At 44.7% G+C, this 21,196-nt stretch overlaps 1 protein-coding gene across 1 annotated transcript; it reads right to left on the minus strand.

The window, feature by feature from the left end:
- Positions 1-2,419: 2,419 nt before the first annotated feature.
- On the minus strand, positions 2,420-20,409 carry LOC148140069 (zinc-binding protein A33-like). Its single transcript, XM_087979265.1, has 6 exons — positions 19,136-20,409; positions 18,544-18,639; positions 18,217-18,450; positions 17,661-17,683; positions 16,198-16,313; positions 2,420-3,768 (listed from the first exon to the last, which is right to left on the minus strand). Exons 1-6 carry the CDS (start codon positions 19,544-19,546, stop codon positions 3,218-3,220), a joined length of 1,431 nt encoding a protein of 476 aa, XP_087835391.1. The 5' UTR covers positions 19,547-20,409; the 3' UTR covers positions 2,420-3,217.
- Between the last annotated feature and the right edge of the window lie 787 nt (positions 20,410-21,196).

Consider the following 21,196-nt stretch of genomic DNA (forward strand, 5'->3'; position numbering starts at 1 on the left):
TTCCTCAAAAAACTCACTGAGGTTTGTCAGATGTGACCTCTCCCCTGCTTTGCTGTTTAATAAGATCATAGCTAATCTGAGCATTCTCAAATTGACTTTCCGGCCTGAACTCCATAACATTTGATTTCCTTCCTTGTTAAAAATCTGTCCATCTGAGCCTTTTATGTACTGAATGACCCAGCCTCAACAGCCCCCTGCAGCATCAAATTCCACACAAACACTGAGAATGCTGGAGAAACTCAGCAAGTCTGGCAGCAGCTGAGATGCGAGAAATGTTTCAAATCCAGTGTGACTCTTGTTCAGATCTGCTTGTGTCTGTCCAGTGGGAGGGTGTAGAAAAGTGTTGATTTATGTGATGGGTCAGAGAAGCTTCACAGTCCTTTTCTCACCACAGAGGCACAGCCCTGCAATGTAAAAGGGATTCAAGAAAATAATATATAGTCCATGGTCGGGAGTGGGGAAGCTAATGCCTCAACCGACTTGAAACCTGATTCATCAACCCTTTGTAATGATCTGGAAGAATCTGCATTTCACTACCAATCACAAGGTATCCCACAAAATTAAAAACAAAATGCTCAAGAAACTGGAATAGTGTCACTGGACCTAAAATGTTGTCTCTTCTTGCTCTCCACTCATGCTGCCAGATTGCTGATTCTCACCAGCAATTTCTGTTTCTGTAGCACACCCTGGCAGTGAAAACTGAAGTTTGTAGCACACCTGGTGTTCAACAAACAAAGAATTGCAAATGCTGGAAATCTGAAACAAAGCAGAAATTGATGTAGAGACATTTTCGCTGCCAGATCTGCTGAGTTTCAGTGTTCCTGGAACAGACCGACACAGAACATTACTGTAAAACTAACCTCATCTCAAAAATCCTGCTTCACTGTCACCCAGTCAAATTCATCTTCATGTTATCACTGGCATTTCATTCCATGGGCTTCAATTATACTTCTAAATCTTGCATGTGACAATTTCTCAAAAATCTTTTCAAGTCCAGGATCAAATTCCCTCTGAATCCTAATTGTGTCTTCAGTCAAAAGCTCAATCAATTAATTCAGTTAAACATGATTTGTTTTGAATAAACCCACACTGGCTTTCCTCAATTATCCAGAATTGCTTAACTGTGTTGAACATTATACTTAAAATTTCCCTCCACTGAGGTTAATGTCATTGACCTGTTGCTGCAGCTTTATGTTTACGCTTTATTTTAAGAAACTGAATCACTGACAATACGACAAAATTGAATGCAAGTTTGACTGTAAAAACAATATTGCAGGGCAGGAGGGGCAAAGGGACTGGACTTGGACCGGCTGAATACTCTATCCATGCATCTTTACAGCTTCATGGTCTGAAACAAGTGGACGTTCCCACTGCCCACCACATGACAATTGCCAGATAACACTAAAATAGGCGGCATTGAATACAATGAGGAAGGTTCTCAGAAATTGCACCAGGACTTTGATCAGCTGGGGAAGTGGGCCAAGAAATGGCAAATGGAGTTTAATGGAGATATGTCTGAGGTCCTGCAACTTGGAAAGTCAAATTAAGATGGGCATTTCATAATGAATGTTAGGGCCTTAAGGGACTTGGAGTTCAGGTACACGGTTCTCTGAAAGAGGAGTCACATGGAGACAAGACAATGACGAAGGCTTTTGGCACACTGGCCTTCATCAGTAAGGGCACTGTGTACAGAGGTTGGGAAGTTTTGTTGCAGTTGTGTAGGACATTGGTAAGGCTGCACTTGGAGTATTGGGTTCAGTTTTGGTCACCTTGCTGTAGGAAGGATGTTATTAAACAGGAAAGAGTGCAGAAGGATGTTGCCTGTACTCAAGTGACTGATTTATAGGGAAAGGTTGGACAAGCAAGGACTAAGGGGGAATCTTACAGAAGTGAATAAGATCATGAGAGGCATGGATAGGGTGAATGCACTCAGTCTTTTATCCAGGTTTGCAGACTCAAAGAAGAGCGGACATCAGTTTCCAGTTAGCGGGGAAAAAATAAAAGGGGCAACATTTTTACACAGGGGGTGGATTGCATCCAGAATAAGCAGGCAGCTGAATTGGTTCAGACAGGCACACTAACAATATTTCAAAGAAACTTGGAGAAATGCATGGATAGAAAAGTTTAGAAGGATATGAGCTAAGTGCAGGGAAATGAGGTTAGTTTGGAATGACCGTTTGGTTGGCATGGACCAGTTTGGGTAGAAGGGCCTGTCTCTGTGCTGCAGGGCTCTTTCAATCTCTGAAGCTAAGACTCTAAATAAGGGAGCAATGACTGAAGGTCAAGAATAAACGTGGGATCATTTCAGGTAACTAACACTCCATTGACTCAAAACAGTGAATTTTAAAATAATCCAGATGAAGTTGAAATGTGAGGTATAAGGATACATATTCTGGAGAAATTTACAAATAAAATGAGAACAGCTTTACTCTGTTGGATTTATTGATGAAGTAATTTTCTTTAGAAACCTTGCTTTCACTTGAGAGAATCAAGATATTGATTTGATTGAAGAAACTATTTTCAAATTTGATACTGCATTCCAATATAAATTATAAGTACATAAACATAAAACATTGACATTGACAAAATCTGAATTGGTTCCGTGCACAGAGTGCTAGAGTAATGATTTTTATCAAACAGATATTTTCATTGGAGTGACTTAAGGATTATTTCACAGGAGATAAGTGACAACTGTGACTCCACCTACATTGCAGTTTGTACTAACTAATCGGTTTCAAACATGGTTAAGTATTATCTGATCATGACATAAATGATCAATTCACCCATCACTTTCAAATCTGAGGTTTTCAAATTTTCCAATTTTATGAAAGAGCAGTAATATTCTGGGCAATATAGTTACAGACTTGATCAAAACAAGACCAGTTTCTCCATGTTATTAAATCATGTGTGTGATATACAGATCAGTCTGACATTTTTATTTTGACTGAGCCCAGTCCCCCCGGAAAGACTCCACTGAGCTCAATCTGAAATCCACTGACTGATTCATCTCCAACACCGTCATGTAGCGCCACCTCCCGCCCGTGGAGCAACATTACAGACAGGAATGTCCCCGGGTTCCTGCAGCTCACAGCTCATTCTACCCAGTCAGTCCCTCTCTACATTTGTTTCTCTCTCCCCCTTCTTCTTTCCCCCAGACTGAGACCAACCCCCAGTTTACAGCTGGCAGGGGACGGGGTGAAATTATGGGATGGATCTGTCAGTGCCCTTTCATTCTGCAGATTGTCAGCGGGGCGGAGTTTTTCCCGTCGTCATTCCCTCCCGGACTGAAGATGGGAAAGATCCTCTCAGTGAAAGTGTGGGTGAAAGTGTGGAGATGGGACATGGTGTCCGCATTGTAAATTGACACCTGTCCAACCTCATAGTCCAGGAAAACCCCGATCTTCCGGGGATTCTCACTCAGAGAGAGGGGAGTCAGAGAGGGGGAGGTGGAGGCAAAATAACCACATCCAGGAAACAGCCTCACAATCCAGAATCCAGTCTCTGGGCTCGGGGTGATCCTCCCTTTCCTCTTCACAGACTCTCGGGCCACTCCCAGAATCCACCGAGTCTTGTCCCCCACCTCCACCTCCCAGTAATGTCTCCCTGATGTGAATCCCTCTGATCCCAGGACACAGAACCAGAAATCAAATCTCTCCGGGGAGTCAGGGAGCGGCTGCTCTGTGTCTCCGAGTCTCACACTGGTCCAGTCCTCAGACAGGATGAGCAGGGGATGCGCTGTGTTCGGATCCAGAATCAGAGAGGCTGGAGCTGGGGGAAGGGAACAAATAACACCATCAGAGAGAGGGAGGGAGGGAGCAGGTAGTGAGGGGTTGACCGATAGAGTGAGTGGGAGTGGAGGGGAGATAAGGCGAGTCTGGAAAAGGGGAGTTTGAAGGAGGGGAGGGACAGGGAAAGGAGAGTGAATGGGTGTGGTGTGGGGGGAGGCAAGAGTGAGGAGATAGGACAACTTTGAGAAGGTGGATGGGAGTTTGTGGAGTGAGAGAATGGGGGAATAGTGTGAGGCCTGAGTGAAGTGAGGGGGAACGGGAGTCTTCACAAGAAAGAATTTTATGAACGAGCATCACTAAACAAAGAAACCTGCAGAATTGCAATTTATGGAGCGATCTGGATGTTCTAGTGCTTGAGTCAGAAAATGTTAGTCTGCAGGAACAGTGAGTAATTAAGAGGGTTAATGGGAGGTTAACCTTTATGTTGCGAGAAGTTGACCATTCCTGTAAAACTTTTATCTCATAGTTATGGGAAGAATCAGAGAGTCGACTTCTTTAGACATAGAGTCAAAAAAAAGTGAAGCTGTCATCATCTAGAAGTCTGTTCTCTGATCGGAGAGAGTGTGAGAAAGCTAGTGTTGAGTTTATTGTCAGTGGCAGTATCCCTCATTGAAGGGGCATGAATGAGCAGGTGGGATCTTCACAGTGATAGGAATTGAACCTGCCCTGTCACTCTATATCACACACCAACTGTCCAGCCAACTGAGCTAACCAACATACATTGGTAATACAGTATCAAATGAGCCCCTTCAGCCCATTGTTATCAAGAGCCTCTCAACATCTATTCCATTGCCCAGCAACGAGGGAACCTGGGGAACTTGATGTCTTGAAAAAAGTTCATTGTACAGAAGAGGATGTGCTGTGGAGGTCTTCAATTGTACAAAGTTAGGTAAATCCGCAGGACCCGATCAGGTGTTTCCAGAAACTAGGGAAGCTTGGGAAGAGATTGTTGGACCCCTTACTGACATACTTGTATTATCAACAGCTCCTGGTGAGGTGCCAAAACTGAAGTTGGCTAATTTGGTGCCATTATTTTAAAAAAGCTGTGAGGAAAAGCGCAGGCACTATAGACGAATGAGCTTTACAGCAGTGGGTAAGTAAGTTATTGGAAAGGGTGGGACAGGATTAATATGCAATTGGAAAGACAAGAACTTATTAGGAATAGTCAACATGGCTTTGTAAGTGGGGAATTGTGTCTTGATTGAGTTTTTTGAAGAGATAACAAAAAAGATTGATGAGGACAGAGTGATAGATGTTCTCGATATTGATTTCAACAAGGTCTGCATGGTAGACTGATTGGAGAAGTTAGATCACATGGGATCCAGGGAGAGTTGCCAATTCAGTAAAAAAATTGGCTTGAAGGTAGGAGACAGAGGGTGATAGCGGAGGGTTGCTTTCCAGACTGGAGGCCTGTGACCAGTGGTGTGCCACAAGGATTGGTGCTGGGTCCCACTGCTTCTGGTAATGTATATAAATCATTTGGGTGCAAACATAGGAGGCAGGGTTAGTAAGTTGGCAGGTGACACAAAAATATCGTCTGGTGGACAGTAAAGAAGATTACCTCAGATGGCAACAGGACCTTGATCAGCCAATGGGTCAATGGGTCAAGGAGTGGCAGATGGAGTTTAATTTAGATAAATGTGAGGTGTTGCATTTTTGTCGGGCAGACCAGGCCATAACTAATACAGTTGATGGTGGAGCCCTAGGGAATGTTGCTGACCGGGAGGCCTGGGGGTGCAGGTACATGGTTCCTTGGGATGGAGTTGCAGGTGGACAGGGTAGTGAAGAGAGAGTATGGCACGCTTGCCTTCACTGGTCGTAGCGTTGAGTGTTGGAGTCAGGGTGTCATAGAGTCATAGAGATATACAGCACGGAAACAGACCCTTTGGTCCAACCCATCCATGCCGACCAGATATCCCAAACCAATCTAGTCCCACTTGCCATGTTGTGGCTGTGCGGCACATTGGAGTGAGACACATTGGAGTGTGGTTCTGGTCACCCTTCTATGGGGTAAGTATGTTGTGAGGCTTGAGAGTTTCAGAAAGAGTATTTGTAGGGGTGCACTGGGACTGGAGGGTTTGAGTTATAGGGAGTGACTGAATAGGCTGGGGCTTTTTTTCCCTGGAATGTCAGAGGCTAAGCGGTGACCTGATAGAGGTTCATAAAATGACAAGAGGCATGGATAGGGTGAACAGCCAACATATTTTCTCCAAGGTAGGTAACTCCACAGCTGGAGGGCATAGGTTTACGGTGAGATTGAAACGATTTAAAAAGAACCCAAGGGGAAATTTTTTCATGCAGAGGGTGGTGGGTATATGGAATGAAATGCCAGAGGAGGTGGTGGAGGTGGGTTTAATTATACATTGAAAAAACATCTGGATAGGCACATGAATAGCAAGGGTTGAGAGGGATCTAGACTAAATGCTGGCAAATGGGATGAGGTCAGTTTGGGATCAGTGTAGACTCATTGGATGGGAGAGTTTGTTTCCGTCCTGTGTGACTCTGACTCCATCTGAAAAACTTCCAAATTCTGCAAAGATTTCTGTCTCCTTTCAGGCAGTGAGGTGCTGATAAAAACCAGCATCTGGGGGAAAAATGTTATCCTAATTCCCCCCAAAAACCTCTGCTCCTTCTCTTAATCTATGCACCTGATATTGTCCATTCCATTGAGGGGAAAAGTACCCTCCTGTCTACCAAATCTGCAATCCCCATAACTTTCTACACCTTCATCAGGTTCTCCCCTCAGCCTTCTCTGCTTCAATGAAAACATCCCCAGCCGATTGAGACCGTCTTCAGAGGTGAAACACTCCAGCCCAGGCAATATCTTGGTGAATGTCAGCTGTTCCAGCCCTGCCCTATCTCCTGTTGGATTTTCTACACACTGCCTTAAAAACATCACATGGAGACATTTTAAGAATTCTGTCCTGTCTAAGCCCTTCAGAATCTGCCTGTCCCAGTTCATCCTGGGAAGCTGAATTCCCCTAATGTAACTAACATTTTGTTATTTGCACTTTTCTGAGATTTGCTACATATCAGTATTTAATCTGTCTCTGACTGTGGTGGATCTACAGCACATTCCCAACAATGTAATTTCCAATGTTTATGAAGTTCTCCCCATGTGGCCTCAACAGAGTGGAAAAAGAGATGCTGTTCTTCCAGTTTGTGCTGAGCCTCGATCTGGAAGAACAGTATCTCATTTCCCACTTGGGGACCCTGTAGCCTCCTGGACTCAGTATTGAGTTCAATAATGTTAGGGCCTGAACACCTTCTTCCATGTCCTTCACCCACGCAGACACCCCAGGCCCTGTCATGACATGAGCTATTTTCAGTACAGCCAGCCTTATTTCACCTCCTTATAGTCCCCACTATCATATTTTCTGTCTCCCATTATCCATCCCTTTGTCTGTCTGTCTTTCTCTCCTTCTGGGTTCTGTGTCCATCAATTTTTTATTTGCTGATAAACCCCAATCCCACACTCCCACCTGGACACCCTGTCTTCAGCATATAATCCACCTTTTCTAGCTAACATCTAGTTCTGTTGAAGGGTCACTGGACCAGAAACATTAACTCTGCTGTCTCTCCATAATTGCTGCCAGCGCGACTGAGTTTTTCTCGTAGATTCTATTTTCGTTCCAGATTTACTGCATCCACAGTTCTTTATTTTATTTCATGGTTAATTATGTTGATGTGAACTTCCCTATGTTATTGATATCCAGAGGAGATGGATGGACCAGGGAAAGTGAGAATAAGTATGAGGAGTGAGGGTGATGTAGAGTGGGAGAGGAGAATGAGATTATTAATGAGTGACATTTAGAATAATGGGGATGTAGAGTTGGGAAGTGATATGGAGGGAACACCAATGTAATAGCAGTGCCAGGTGGAGGGGAGAGATAATATTGGAGTGTGATGCAGAAGGGAGAATGAGGTGGAAGGGACAATAATGGGTCCTGACAGGAATGGGCATTGTGGGATAGAAGGGGAAGGGAGTATGAGAGTGAGGGGAGAGACAGAGCATGAGGACAATCTTCTTTGTTACCTCTTCAAATATCTCAATCATGTCAGTGAATCAAGGTTTCCCATGCACAAAGCCATGAGGACTATCCCTAATCTGTCCTTGACTTTCCGAATGCATGTAAATCCTGTCCCATAGAATCCCCTGTAACAACTTACCCACCAATGATGTCAGACTCCACAGTCACCTGGTTTTTCATTACAGCCTTTCTTAAATAATGACACAACATTAAGAATCCTCCAGTTTTGCCTCATCTCACCCTTGGCTATTGATGATACAAATATCTCAGCAATGGGCCCAGCAATTTCTTCCTTAGCTTCCCACAAATTTCTGGGACCAACTTGATCATGTTCTGGGGACTTTATCTACCTAAATGCATTAAGACCTGCAGCACCTCCTCTTCTGTCATATGGACTCTGCAAGACATCAATATTTCTTTCCCCAAGTTCTATGTCCTTCTCCACAGTAAATTACTGTTGAATGTTAAAATCCCACACCATTACAAACCTATTAATCTGATAGATATCTGAGATCTCCCTACATGTTGCTTCTCAATTTCCCACTGACTATTTGAAGGCCTACACCACAACTGCAATGGGATAGTCATCCTTTTCTTATTTTTTCATTATACCCACATAATTTCCCTGGATTGTCTCCCAGGAATATCATAGAACATAGAACAGTACAGGCCTTTCAGCCCACAATGTTGTGCTGAGCATTTATCTTAATCTCAGATCAACCTAACCTACACACCCCTCAATTTACTGCTGTCCATGTGCTTGTCCAGCAATCGCTTCAATGTCCCTAATGTCTCTGCCTCTACTGCCACCACTGGCAGTGCATTCCACGCGCCCACCATTCTCTGCGTAAACAACCTACCTTTGACATCTCCCCTACACCTTCCTCCAATCACTGTAAAATTATGACTCCTTGTGACAGCCATTTCTGCCTGGGGAAAAATCTCTGGCTGTCTACTCTATCTGTGCCTCTCATTACATTGTACACCTCTATGTAGTCACCTCTCTTCCTTCTTTTCTTCAGTGTGAAAAGCCCGAGCTCACTTAATCTCTCTTCATAAGATAAACCCTCCAATTCAGGCAACATCCTGGTAAATCTCCTCTGCACCCTATCTCAAGCTTCCATATCATTCCTGCAATGAGGTGACCAGAACTGGACACAATATTCCAAGTGTGATCTAACCAGGGTCTTACAGAGCAGCAGCAATCCTCGCAACTCTTAAACACAATCCCCCTGTTAATGAAAGCCAAAACACCATATGCTTTCTTAATAACCCGATCAACTTGGGTGGCAACTTTGAGGGGTCCATGTACATGTTCCTATTCCTCCACACTCCCAAGAATCCCATCTTTAACCCTGTGTTTCACATTCAAATTCGCCCTTCCAAAATGAACCACTTCACATTTATCCAGGTTGAACTCCATATGCCACTTCTCAACCCTCTACATTCTGTCCATGTCTTGTTGTAGCCTGCAACAGCTCTTGACACTACCTACAACACCAGCAAATCATCAGCAAACTTACTAACCAACACTTGCACTTCATCCTAGTCATTTATAGAAACTACAAACAGCAGAGAGCCATGAACAGAGCCCTGTGCGACACCACTGGTCACCGATCTCCAGGTGGAATACTTTCCATCTTCTACCCTCGCTGTCTTTTGGCCAGCCAATTCTGTATCCAGACAGCCAGATTTGCCTGTATTCCATTCCTCCTAACTTACTGAATGACCCTACAGTGGGACACCTTCTCAAATGCCTTACTGAAATCCATATACATCACATTCACTGCTTGACCTTCATCACCTTGTCTCGTCCCATCCTCAAATAACTCAGTAAGGTTTGTGGGGCATTACCGGCCTCTCAGAAAGCATGCTGACTACCTTTAATCAAACTATGTTTTTCCAAATAGTCCTATCTGCCAGAACGCTTTCCAGTACCTTGCTTAACACAGATGTAAGACTGACTGGTTTGTAATTCACAGAGGTTTCCCTATTCCCTTTCTTGAATAGATGAACAACATTCACCTCCCTCCAATCAGCCGGTACTACTCCCATTCAGAGTGAGGATGCAAAGATCATCACCAGAGGTGCAGCAATCTCATTCCTCGCATCTGTAGTAAACTTGGATATATCTGGTCCAGCCCAGGGACTTATCTATCTTGATGCTTCCCAGAATTTTCACCATATCCACTTCCTTAATATGCATCTGTTCAAGCCGATTAACCTGGTCCACAGTGTTCTCACTATCAACAAGGTCCCTCTGTCGAGTAAATACTGAAGCAAAATACTCATTTAGGGTCTCCCCTACCTCTTCAGAGTCCAGTCACAAGATCCCGCCACTATCCTTGATCGGCACTACCCTCTCTCTGATCGTTCTCTTATTCTTCACTAAGTGCAGAACACCTTTGGGTTTTCCCTAATCCTTCCCACCAAGGCCTTTTCGTGCCCCTCCTAGCCCTCCTCAGTCCACTTTTGAGTTCTTTCCTCGCTACCCTGCAATCCTCTAAAGCTGTGCCAGATCTTTGCTTCCTCAACCTTAAGTAAGCTTCCTTCTTCGTTTTGACGAGAAGCCCCACTGCTCTTATCATCCAAGGCTCCTTCACCTTACCATTCCTTGCAGTCTCAGTGGGACAAAATTATCCAACACTCACAACAAGTGCTTCTTACAGAGCCTCCACATTTCTGTTATATCTTTCCCATAGAAGGATTAATTTCTCTTCCCAGCAGCCACCTTGTCCTTGGTCTCACCGCACCCACTGCTGCTGCAAAACTATCCTCCCTAAGTACAGGCCTAATGTTGTCCTTAACTAAACATACCACTCCCCTCCGTATTGCTTCCCTTTCCATCTTCACTGTAACATCTGTACCCAGTAAATTAAGCTTCACTCCGCCATGTTTCATTGCTAATAACTATGATATCCCAGTCGAATGTTCCCGACCATGTCCCAGGTGCATCTGCCTTAGCTGTCAGCCTCTTGCATTAAAATTAATGCAATTTAATTTCTCAGTCTTACCTCATTCTCTGCCATTCTCCTGCCTACCTTGAATATTTAATTTGCTCCCTTTATCTACTACACCAGCCTCATTTTTTTTCTGTTCTCACTATCTCTTTGGGTCCCATCAACACACCCTCACCTGCTACGAGTTTAAACCCTCCCAAGTCGCACTAGCAAATCTCCTCACCAGGATGTTGGTCCCCTTTTAATACAGGTGCAACCCATCCTTCTTATACCCCAGAAAAGATTCCAAAGGTTCAAAAATGGAAATCCTTGCTCCTTACACCAGCTCGTTGTCCACATATGAATCTGCCTTATCCTCCTATTCCTACTGTCACTACCACATGCTACCTGTAATAATCCAGATAGTACTACCCTCAAAGGCCTACTTTTTAATCTCCTGCATCATTATTAGAAATAATACAATGTATAAATTCCCTTGGTGTCACTGGACGTTTCCACCACAAGCAATATAAATCAAAACTGGTGACTTTCTTATCATCCCAACACTTTTCCTGTGACCACACCGTTCCCAGATTGATTTTCTCATTTCCTACATTACAACAGGCAATATTCCACAAAAACACTTCAATGGTTCTGAAGCTGTTTGGGTTGTACTGTGGGCACGTGGATGATAGTTGAACACCATTTGATTTACCGTACTTATCTCTGTAATGTTTTTTCCATTACCAAGGGTTGAGTTAATTATTCATCTGGCGATTCATTGATTCATTGATTTCCATTTCCCCTGTATTCCTAACATCCCAATACACACCCTTCCCTGACCTGGAAGTGATAGCAATTTTACAGTCATGTGTACCTCTTACAGGACCACCCATCACCTTCTCACACTCCAAACCCTTGGAAAACTGACCAGGAACATTGCAATGAGCAAAGAAAAAAAGAACAAAGAAAATTTACAATCCAAAACAGGCCCTTCGGCCCTCCAAGCCTGAGCCGATCCAAATCCACTGTTTAAACCTCTGGCCCAATTCCTAAGCATCTGTATCCCTTTGCTCCCCACGTACTCAAGCATCTGTCCAGACTCATCTTAAATGAATCTACCATGCCTGCCTCTACTACCTCTGCTGGGAACGCGTTCCAGGCACCTACCACCCTCTGTGTAAAATACTTGTCACGTATATCCCTCAAACTTTTCACCTCTCACCTTGAACGTGTGACCTCTTGTTATTGAATCCCTCATCCTGGAAAAAAGCTTATCTCTACCCTGTCTATACCCTTCATGATTTTGTAGACCTCAGTCAGGTCCCTCCTCATTCTCCTTTTTCTGATGAAAACAATCCGAACCTACTCAACCTCTCTTCATAGCTAGCACCTTCCATACCAGGCAACATGCTCATAAACCTTCTCTGCACCCTCTTCAAACCGTCCACATCCTTTTGGTAATGTGACAATCAGAACTGTACACAGTATTCTAAATGCAGCCAAACCAAAGTCTTGTACAATTTTAACATGACTTGCCAGTGCTTATACTCAATACCCCATCCAATGAAGGCAAGCATACCATATTCCTTCTTGACCACTCTATCCACCTGTGCAGCCACCTTCAGGGCACAATGGACCTGAACTCCCAGATCTTTCTGCTCATCAACTTTTCCCAAGGTTCTTCCGTTTACAGTATAGTTTGATCTCGAATTAGACCTTCCAAAATGCATCACCTCACATCTGACTGGATTGAACTCCACCTGCCACTTCTCTGCCCAACTCTCCAGTCTATCTGTATTCTCCTGTATACTTTGACAGTCCCGTATGCTTTCTGCTACTCCATCAATCTTCGTCTAATCTGCAAACTCACTGATCAGAACAACAATGCCTCAATCAGAACCCTGAAAATGGGGTGCTGTTCTTCCCACCTGCACTGAGTTTTGCTGGAACATTGTAGCAGGGCTGAGACAGAGATGTTGGCCAGGGAACGGGGTGGTGGGTTAAACTAGCAGGCAACTGGAAGGTCAGGGCGTTTTTTTTTTGCAGAAACAACACAATGGAAGTGTTCTGTAAAGTGATCACACAGTCTTTTCTTTGTTCCCCGGTGTGGAGGAGACCACATTGTGAGCAGGGAATGCAGCAGATGAGATTGTGTGGAGTGCAAGTAAAGTGCTGTTTCACCTGGAAGGTACATTAGAGTCCTTGCTTACTGAGGAGGGAGGAGGTAAACGGACCGATGTTACACCTCCTGAATTGCAAGGGAATTTGCCATGAGGCTGTTGAAGGGGTGTTGGGAGTAACCAGAGTGTCTCAAAGGGAACAGTCCCTGCAAAGGGCTGACAAGGGATGGGAGCTGTGTGATGTCTGGTGATGGCATCTCGCTGGAGGTGGTGAAAGTGGTGGCTGATGATTTTGTGGCTGTGGATGCTGATGGGATGGTAGGTAAGGACAAGGGTAACACTATCACTGTTGCAGGAGGGAAGAGAGGGGGTGAGGGTTGTAATGCAGGAGATGGTTTGGACCCAGTTGAGAGCTCTGACAACAAAAGTGCTGAGGAATCCTCGGTTTAGGAAGAAAGTGGACATTTTGAAGGCTCCCTTGTTGGCACCATTGGAACAAATGCGATGGAGACATAGGGACTGGGAGAATGGAGTAGAGTCTTTATAGGAAGCATGGTGCAAGGACATATAGTCCAGGTAACTGTGGGAGTCAGTGGGATGATAATGGGTATTGGTGACCAGTGTATCCCCAGAAATGGAAACAGAGATTTGAAGGAGGGAGGAGTCAGAGATAGACCAGGTGAAGGTGAGAGCACAATGGAAGTGAAATCAAAAAACATTTTGAATTCCTGACGAGAGAGGGAAGCAGCACTGATATCAGCGATATATCGGAGGAAAAGTTCTGGGTGAGGGCCAGAATAGGATGTGAACAAGCATGTCCCGCATACCCCACAAAGAGACAGGCATAACCAGTGCCCATGCAGGTACCCATGGTCACCCCCTGACCTAAGGAAAATGAGGGGAGTTAAAAGTGAATTTGTTCAGGATGAGGATGAGCTCGGCCAAGCGGAGGGGGAGTGGGGATGGTTCAGGCCTTCAGGAAAAAAATGGAGAGCCCTGAGACCATCCTGGTGGGGGCTGGAGGTGAGATGGAGATGGCGATGAGGGGATAGCTGGAGTGTGCAAACTGGAAATTCTGAAACTGGCATTAAGCGTCCAAGGAATCATAAATATGTGGAGACTGACTGGGCCATGTAGAAAAGACTGAGTCAAGGTCGGAACTGATGAGTTCTGTGGGGCAGGAACAGGCAGAAATAGTGAGTTTGTTTGTGAATTTTGGGAAGGAAGTAGAAGTGAGCTGTGTGGGGTTGGCAGACTGTCAGCTTGGAGGAAGTGCTCTCAGATCCAACCCTGACTTTGTTATGAAGCCTGCTGATCACTTCCTCTTGACCATGGATGTGCAATCACTCTACATCTCCAATCCCCACCAGTATGGTCTCAGGACTCTCCACTTCTTCCTGGAACAAAGGCCTGATCTGTCCCCACCACCCACCACCGTCCTTCACTTAGCCAAGCTCATCCTCACTTCTCTTTTAACTCACTTCATTTTCTTCAGGTCAGAGGGGTGGCCATGGGTACCTACATAGACCCTAGTAATTCCTGTCCCTATGTGGAACATTCTTGATCCAGTTCTATGCCAGCCCACAGTCACAACTCTTTCTCCCATATATAGATGATAACATTAATGTTACCTCCCTCTCTTGTCTGGAATTAGAAAAGGTTATCAATCCAACTTCCACCCCACTCTTACCGTTCCCTTCCTCAACATCCCTGTTTCCCTTTCTGGGAATAGACAGGCCACCAATATCCATTTTAAACCCACTGACTCCCACAGTTACCTGGACTGTACATCCTCACACCCTGCTTCCTGTAAAGACTCCATTCCATTCTCCCAGTTCTTCCACCTCCATCACATTTGTTCGGATGATGCCAACTTTGACAAGGGAGCCTCCGAGATGTCCACTTTCTTGCTCAGTCAAGGATTCCCTGGCACTGATTTTGACAGGGCCTCTAACAGGTCCCGACCCATCTCCCACACTTCCGTCCTCATCTGCTCTTCCCTCCCACAACAGCCACAGGCTTTCCTTTGTTCTTACCTCACATCTCACCAGCAACCACATCTAGAGGATCATTAGCTACAATTTCTACCACATCCAGCAAGATGACACTACCAGACACATAGTCTGCTTCCCTCCTTTATCCACCTTCTGCAGGGACCATTCCCTCCGGGACACCCTGGTGCACTGTTCCTTCACTCCCAACACCCACTCAAAGCTCGATGGCATCTTCCCCTGCAACCGCTGAAGGAGTAATACCTGCCAATTTACTTCCTTCCACCTCAGTATCCAAAACCCCAAACATACCTTCCAGGTGAAGAAATACCTCACCTGCACTTCCCACAGTCTAGTCTACTGCATTCACTGATCACAATGTGGTCTCCTCCACCTTGGGGAAACAAAGTGGAGACTGGGTGACCACTTTGAAAAGCATCTACTTTCTGCCTGCAAAAAGACCCTGAGCTTCCAGTTACCTGCCACTTTATCACACAACCCTGTTCCCTGGCCAACATCTCTGTCTCAGACTTGCTGAAGTGCTCATTTTCTGCTTGTGGACCCTGCAGCTGTCTGGAATTAGTATTGAGTTCAATAATTTTAGGGTATGAGTTCTCCCATGTCCTAGCGCCCCCACCCAACACACCAGGCCTGGCTTTCACATAGTCTGACATTACACACGACCTAATGTTGGCCACTAATAGTCTCCATTAACAGCTATGCACCTTGCTACCCAGATCATTATCCACTCCTTTGTCTGTCTAACTGTTCGTCTCTCTTTTTGGGTTCTATCCCCATCTATTGTCTACTCCTTACTCCTCCCCTCCACCCTATCCTCTGCATATAAACCAACTTTTCCAAGCTAGCATCAGTTCTGAGGAAGTGTCGATCAATCCAAAATGTTAACTCTGATTTCTCTCCACAGATGCTGCCAGACCTGCTGAGCTTTTCAAGCAACTTCTGTTTTTGTGTCTCCACAATCCCCATCAGGTATGTGCCTGTTAACACTGGTTCTTTAATGTTTCCACATGTCTTCCTTTTTATTATGATAAAAACTGTTCCTCCAATGTCAATCCAGATGGAGCCACCTCAGTCGCCTTTAGAAATCCTGTTTGTTATCTAATCTTCTGGTTAGACAGAACCCTTCACTGCTCTGACGCACAGAGCTGATTGCTTCAGACACTTGTCCAAATGAACCTATAGAAACTACAATGCTTCCAGGGATAGTCTCCCAGAATTAACAACTAGCGATGTGAAAATATAAACAGGGGCCACAGAGCCCCTGCACAACTGCACTTATCAGGAAAATGAATACACAAGTTTACCTGGATAAATGGTGTGTATTGTTTCTGTCCAGACTGTGCATAGTAAAGGGCAGGTGAACTGTCTGAGAGATAGAGAGGCACACACAGCTGAGAGTGTGTTCTGCTCCTCAGTAACCCTATAAGTATTAAACAGATGACATTATAAATTCTGCTTTGTTAGAATGTTTATGAAATGATTTAAATATTCAATATTTCAGCATTGTTCACATTTCAGTCAATGAGCTAGAAAATGAAATGTTCATCTTATTTTAAAACTGATCCAAAAATAGATTATAAGATTAGATTCCCTACAGTGTTGAAACAGGCCCTTCGGCCCAACCAGTCCACACTGACCCTCTGAAGAGTAACCACCCAGACCCATTTCCCTCTGACTAATGCACCTAACACTATGGGCAATTTCACGTGGCCAATTCACCTGATTGCACACCTTTGGACTGTGGGAGGAAACCAGAGCACACCCAAGCAGACACAGGGAGAATGTTTGTCTGTGTGGAGTTTGCACAGTCACCTGAGGCTAGAATCGAACCTAGGAACCTAATGCTGTGAGGCAACTGTGCTAACCACTGAGCCACCGTGCCGCCACCTAGGCAAGGATTGGAAACCCCCAGGTCCAGAGAAAGGCACATGTCCTTATCACAGATCAGTTACTGAGACATCACACACCCCCTTGCTGTATTATGAACAGAGCTTTTGGAACAGCAACAAAAACTGAAACATCTAGAAACCTCATGTCCAACTGTGTTATACATGTTTCCCACAACTCCCCGAAAATCCTGCTGCTCTACTTCCATCTCTGACCATCTCTGATTTTAGTCCCTCCCCCCATTGGAGGTTGGACCTTCAGCTGCCCAGACCTTCAGCTCTGGAATTCCCTCCCTGAACCTCACCATCTTTCTATTTCTCTTCCCTCCTTTAAGATGCACTAAAACCTGCATCAATATCTCAGTGACTCTTTACTATAATTTCCAATGGTGATCGGAAATACCTCAAAACATGACATTATACTAAATAAAGTTGTTTTATTAATTTTGCATTTATTGTACACTTTATAAAGGCTACGTTGCGAGTTAGTGTTGTAAAATGTGAAACAAAAATGATTCCCCCTTTAAACTCTGACTGTCTCGGTTGGTCAAGATCCATGCAGGGACAGGGATGGCCATTCCCCGGAAACATGGGCAGTGTGGCAGGGCAGTGATCACTTCCAGCCTGAAAACCAGGCTGTACTATTTACAGGCATCTTGTCATTGTTTACAACATCGTAGAAGTGTTTTATAAAAGCATGTTTCAAGTCTGTAATTAGCTTCTTATTATAAAAACACTCACGTGTGAATCATAACTGGAGTAACTGTCATCGATGAATGACACTTTAAACCGACGACAATAACTAGGAAATAACCCCACAATAACCCATCCCTGAGTTATTGAGCAAACTGTGCAGAATTTCAGTAAAGAGCATGTCCTACCTTCTCTTCCGACAAGCTTCCTCCTGAAAGAAATGAATCACAAACAGTGAGGATGGCAGTAACAGATTTCAGGAGGAGACAGACAGGCTGCTGAAATGAGCAGACACAACACGGAAGTGTAAAGTGATACATTTTGGAAGGAAGATTGAGGAGGGGGTAAAATAAACTGGAACTGACTATCAGTCCCGCTCACAGACACAGTGACTCTCACACTCCCACTGTCCCAGAAACGGAGATAATAATGAAACAAATAAAACTATCACAACGCATTCGCGGGAGAATGTCGGTATTCCCGAGAATCTGCAGACACTATGGCAGCGCTTACAAAAAGAACAGAAATTACTGGAAAGGCTCAGCGGGTTTGGACGGATCCGTGGAAAGAAATCAGAGTGAACGCTTCGGGAGCAATGACCCTTCTACATACAGAGACAACGGCAGAATCGTCCCGACAGCCACAAGATCAGTTCAGTATTTTTTACATTAAATTCCATATTATTTTTAAAGTTGTCATCATGTCCGGAATCTATCAGCAATAACCTGCAATATATTCCCTCACCGTCAGAAATATCAGCTCGTTTTTTTGTTCCATCTGTTTCTGCAACTTTGAGAGTTCCTCCTCAATAGAATTTAAATTCTCCTGAATCTCTCGAAGGTTTTTCTCCATTGGTTCTACAACCCTCTCCTCTTCTTCCCTGAGATCTCTGAGTAAACGCTGCTCTTTCTCAGTGAGAATCTGGTGCATTTTAGTGAACTCGGATATGATGTGGGTCTGCAGACTGCTCGCCTGTTCCTACCAAATGAAATGTGAAACCTCATTAATGTCCCGCGATAAAGGGAACAAAACTAACCGAGATCCCAGAAAACCAGCACAGGGAGAGCTCACCCTCACTTCGGAAATCTTCCGTTTCTGGGTCAGTTCCGTTTGTAGAACCGCCGATTTCTTCTCTGTGAGAGAATCTAAAGAAGATTTCAGCTGATCCTGGAATTGGAAAATAACGATGAGGTTAGATTCCCGCTAGTGTGGAAACAGGGCCTTCAACCAACAAGTCCACACCAACCCTCCGAAGAGCAACCCACACAGACCCATCTCCCCACATTTACCCCTGACGAACGCACCTAAAGCTGTGGGCAATTTAGCGTGGCCAGTTTACCAGACCTGCACAGCTTTTGGATTGTGGGAGGAAACCCCTCCAGACAGCCACCCCCGCCGGGAATCGAACCGAGTCCCCGGTGCTATCAGGCAGCAGTGCTGACCGCTGAGCTACTGTGCCACCCAAATTAAACTGGTATCGTGTTCGCCCCTGAAAATGTGAGAAAACCTTTCAAAAATATTTCCGAGATCAATAACCTTTCAGGAAAGCAGTTGTGGTTTTGTGGTTTCGTGATTAAGTTACTGTCTCTGTCCCCTGCTCCAGTCATCTCAGAGTGATGGGAACTGATTGATAGAAATCTCGATGACAAAATACAATGTTTACCTTGTAGATTTCAACAGCCTCATTGATCGGCAGGAAGCGGTGCTCTCTGTGTTCCCGCGAATCTCTACAAATCAGACAGATCAACTTCTTGTCAGTTTCACAAAACAGTTTCAGATCTTCCTGATGTACCTCACAGTGAGGTTTACTTTCCTTCTCTGTCGGATCCAGCTTTAATTTTCGAGCTTTCTCCGCCAGATTCGCTAAGGCCCGATTTACCCTGAGGTTTCTTTCCGTAAACTCCTCTCTACATTCCGGGCAGGAGTTTATCTCCTTCTTTTCCCAACTCTGGGTGATACAGGAGCGGCAGAAGTTGTGTCCACAATCCAGTATAACCGGATCGGTGAAGAAATCCAGACAAATGGGACAAATTGTCTCCTCGGTCCAACTCTCTCCCTGCTGTCTGGACGCCATGTTCACCCTCAGCGCTTCCTGTTTCAAATCGCTTTCAGTTTCAATGTTCCGGCGCTGGTGAACACGGTCAGTTCAGCGTTTCCCCGAGGAATTTCACCGCAATACTCAGAGACTGATTACAGGAAATCGGAATGAGTCTCGGCTATTCAGCCCCCACCATTCAACATGATTCTGTCTGATCGATTACTCCAGTGCCTTTTACCCTCCCGATTCCAATAACCCTGAATGCCGTTGGTAATCAGAAACCTGGAAACTCCATCCTGAAACATGCTGAAAGAGTGATCTCTCACGCCCCTCTGCTGTAGAGAATCACAAAGATTCACAGCCATCCAAGGGAATTCAAAATTCTCCTCATCTCAGACCGAAGTGAGAACCGCCTTATGTTGAAGTTGGGCCCTAGTTCAGGAATCTCCAGCCCGGCGGGAATATCTCACCTGAAGCGGCACTGTCCACCTCTTTAAGCATTTTGTAAATTTCAGCTTGATCGCCTCTCATTTTTCAAAACTCTGGGGAATACAGGCTCCGTTTGCCCAGTTTCTCGTCATTGGACACAGTTCCGCCATCCCGGGAATAAGTCTGGTGACCCTTCGCTGCTGTCCCTGAACGGCAATGCTATTGTTCCTCCGATATGGAGACCAAATATACACACAGTCCTGCAGATGCAAGCTAACTGAGCTCCTATCCAACTGAAGCAAGTCTTTCCTGCTCCTGTACTCAGATCCCCGAGCAAGGATCAGTATTTGGGCCCCAGCCGTCCACAAAATATATCAGTGGATAGAAGCTGGGGGCCAAATGTAATCTTTACAGATTTGTGGGGAGGACAATGCTCAGGGGGAAGGTGTGTCGTGAGGAAGATGTAAACCAGCTCCAGGAGGAATTGTCAGGCTTCATGAATGGGCAAGAACATCCTGGATAGATCATAATGTGGAGAAACGTGAAACTATGTGGAGAAAAGATTCGCAGAGTATTTCCTGAAGGATGAGGTTGAAGAGTGCAGGTGGACAGTGGGACCTCTGTTTCTTGTCAATAAATCACTAAAAGGTAATCAGCAGGTGGAAAGAGATTCACCTGGTCATCTCTATTCAGTGAGCACGAGCATATTCACACGAGCGAGAAACATTTACTTGCTCCTTGCCTGATTTATATTTCTCTTCTTTTGATCACTCTATTGATTAATGATTTAGATGGTGTGCTACATAGCCAGAAAAAAAGTGAGAGAAAAACTGGAAGGTCTGAAAGTGAATAAATCACGTGGACCAAATGAGCTACACACAACAGTTCTGAAAGAGGTAGCTGAAGAAATAATGGAGACATCAATAGAGTCATAGAGATGTACAGCATAGAAACAGACCCTTCCGGCTAACCCATCCATGCCTACCAGGTATCCTAACCTAATCTAATCTTTTAAATGTTATAATTGTACCAGCATCCACCACTTCCTCTGGCAGCTCATCCCATATCTGCATCACCTTTTGCTTGAAAGAATTGTTCCTTAGGTCCCTTTCCCATCTCACCCTAAACCTATGTCCTCCAGTTCTAGACTTCCCCACCCCATGGAAAAGACTGTTTATTTACTCTATGTATGCCTCTCATGATTTTATTAACTTCTATAAGATCATCCCTCAGCCTCTGACGTTCTAGAGAAAACAG

This window comes from Chiloscyllium plagiosum, unplaced genomic scaffold (genome assembly GCF_037043375.1).
Source record: "Chiloscyllium plagiosum isolate Xiang-an unplaced genomic scaffold, Cpla_swu_hap1 HiC_scaffold_35, whole genome shotgun sequence".
NCBI classification, from domain to species: Eukaryota; Metazoa; Chordata; class Chondrichthyes; order Orectolobiformes; family Hemiscylliidae; genus Chiloscyllium; species Chiloscyllium plagiosum.

Excerpts from the sequence above, each read along its gene's own strand:
- LOC148140069 (XM_087979265.1), bottom strand. The coding sequence starts at position 19,546 with ATGGCGTCCAGACAGCAGGGAGAGAGTTGGACCGAGGAGACAATTTGT. Across the intron at positions 18,451-18,543 it reads GGAAGATTTCCGAAGTGAGG|GAACAGGCGAGCAGTCTGCA; the intron begins GTGAGCTCTCCC and ends TTCATTTGGTAG. Across the intron at positions 16,314-17,660 it reads GAAGCTTGTCGGAAGAGAAG|GGTTACTGAGGAGCAGAACA; the intron begins GTAGGACATGCT and ends TAATACTTATAG.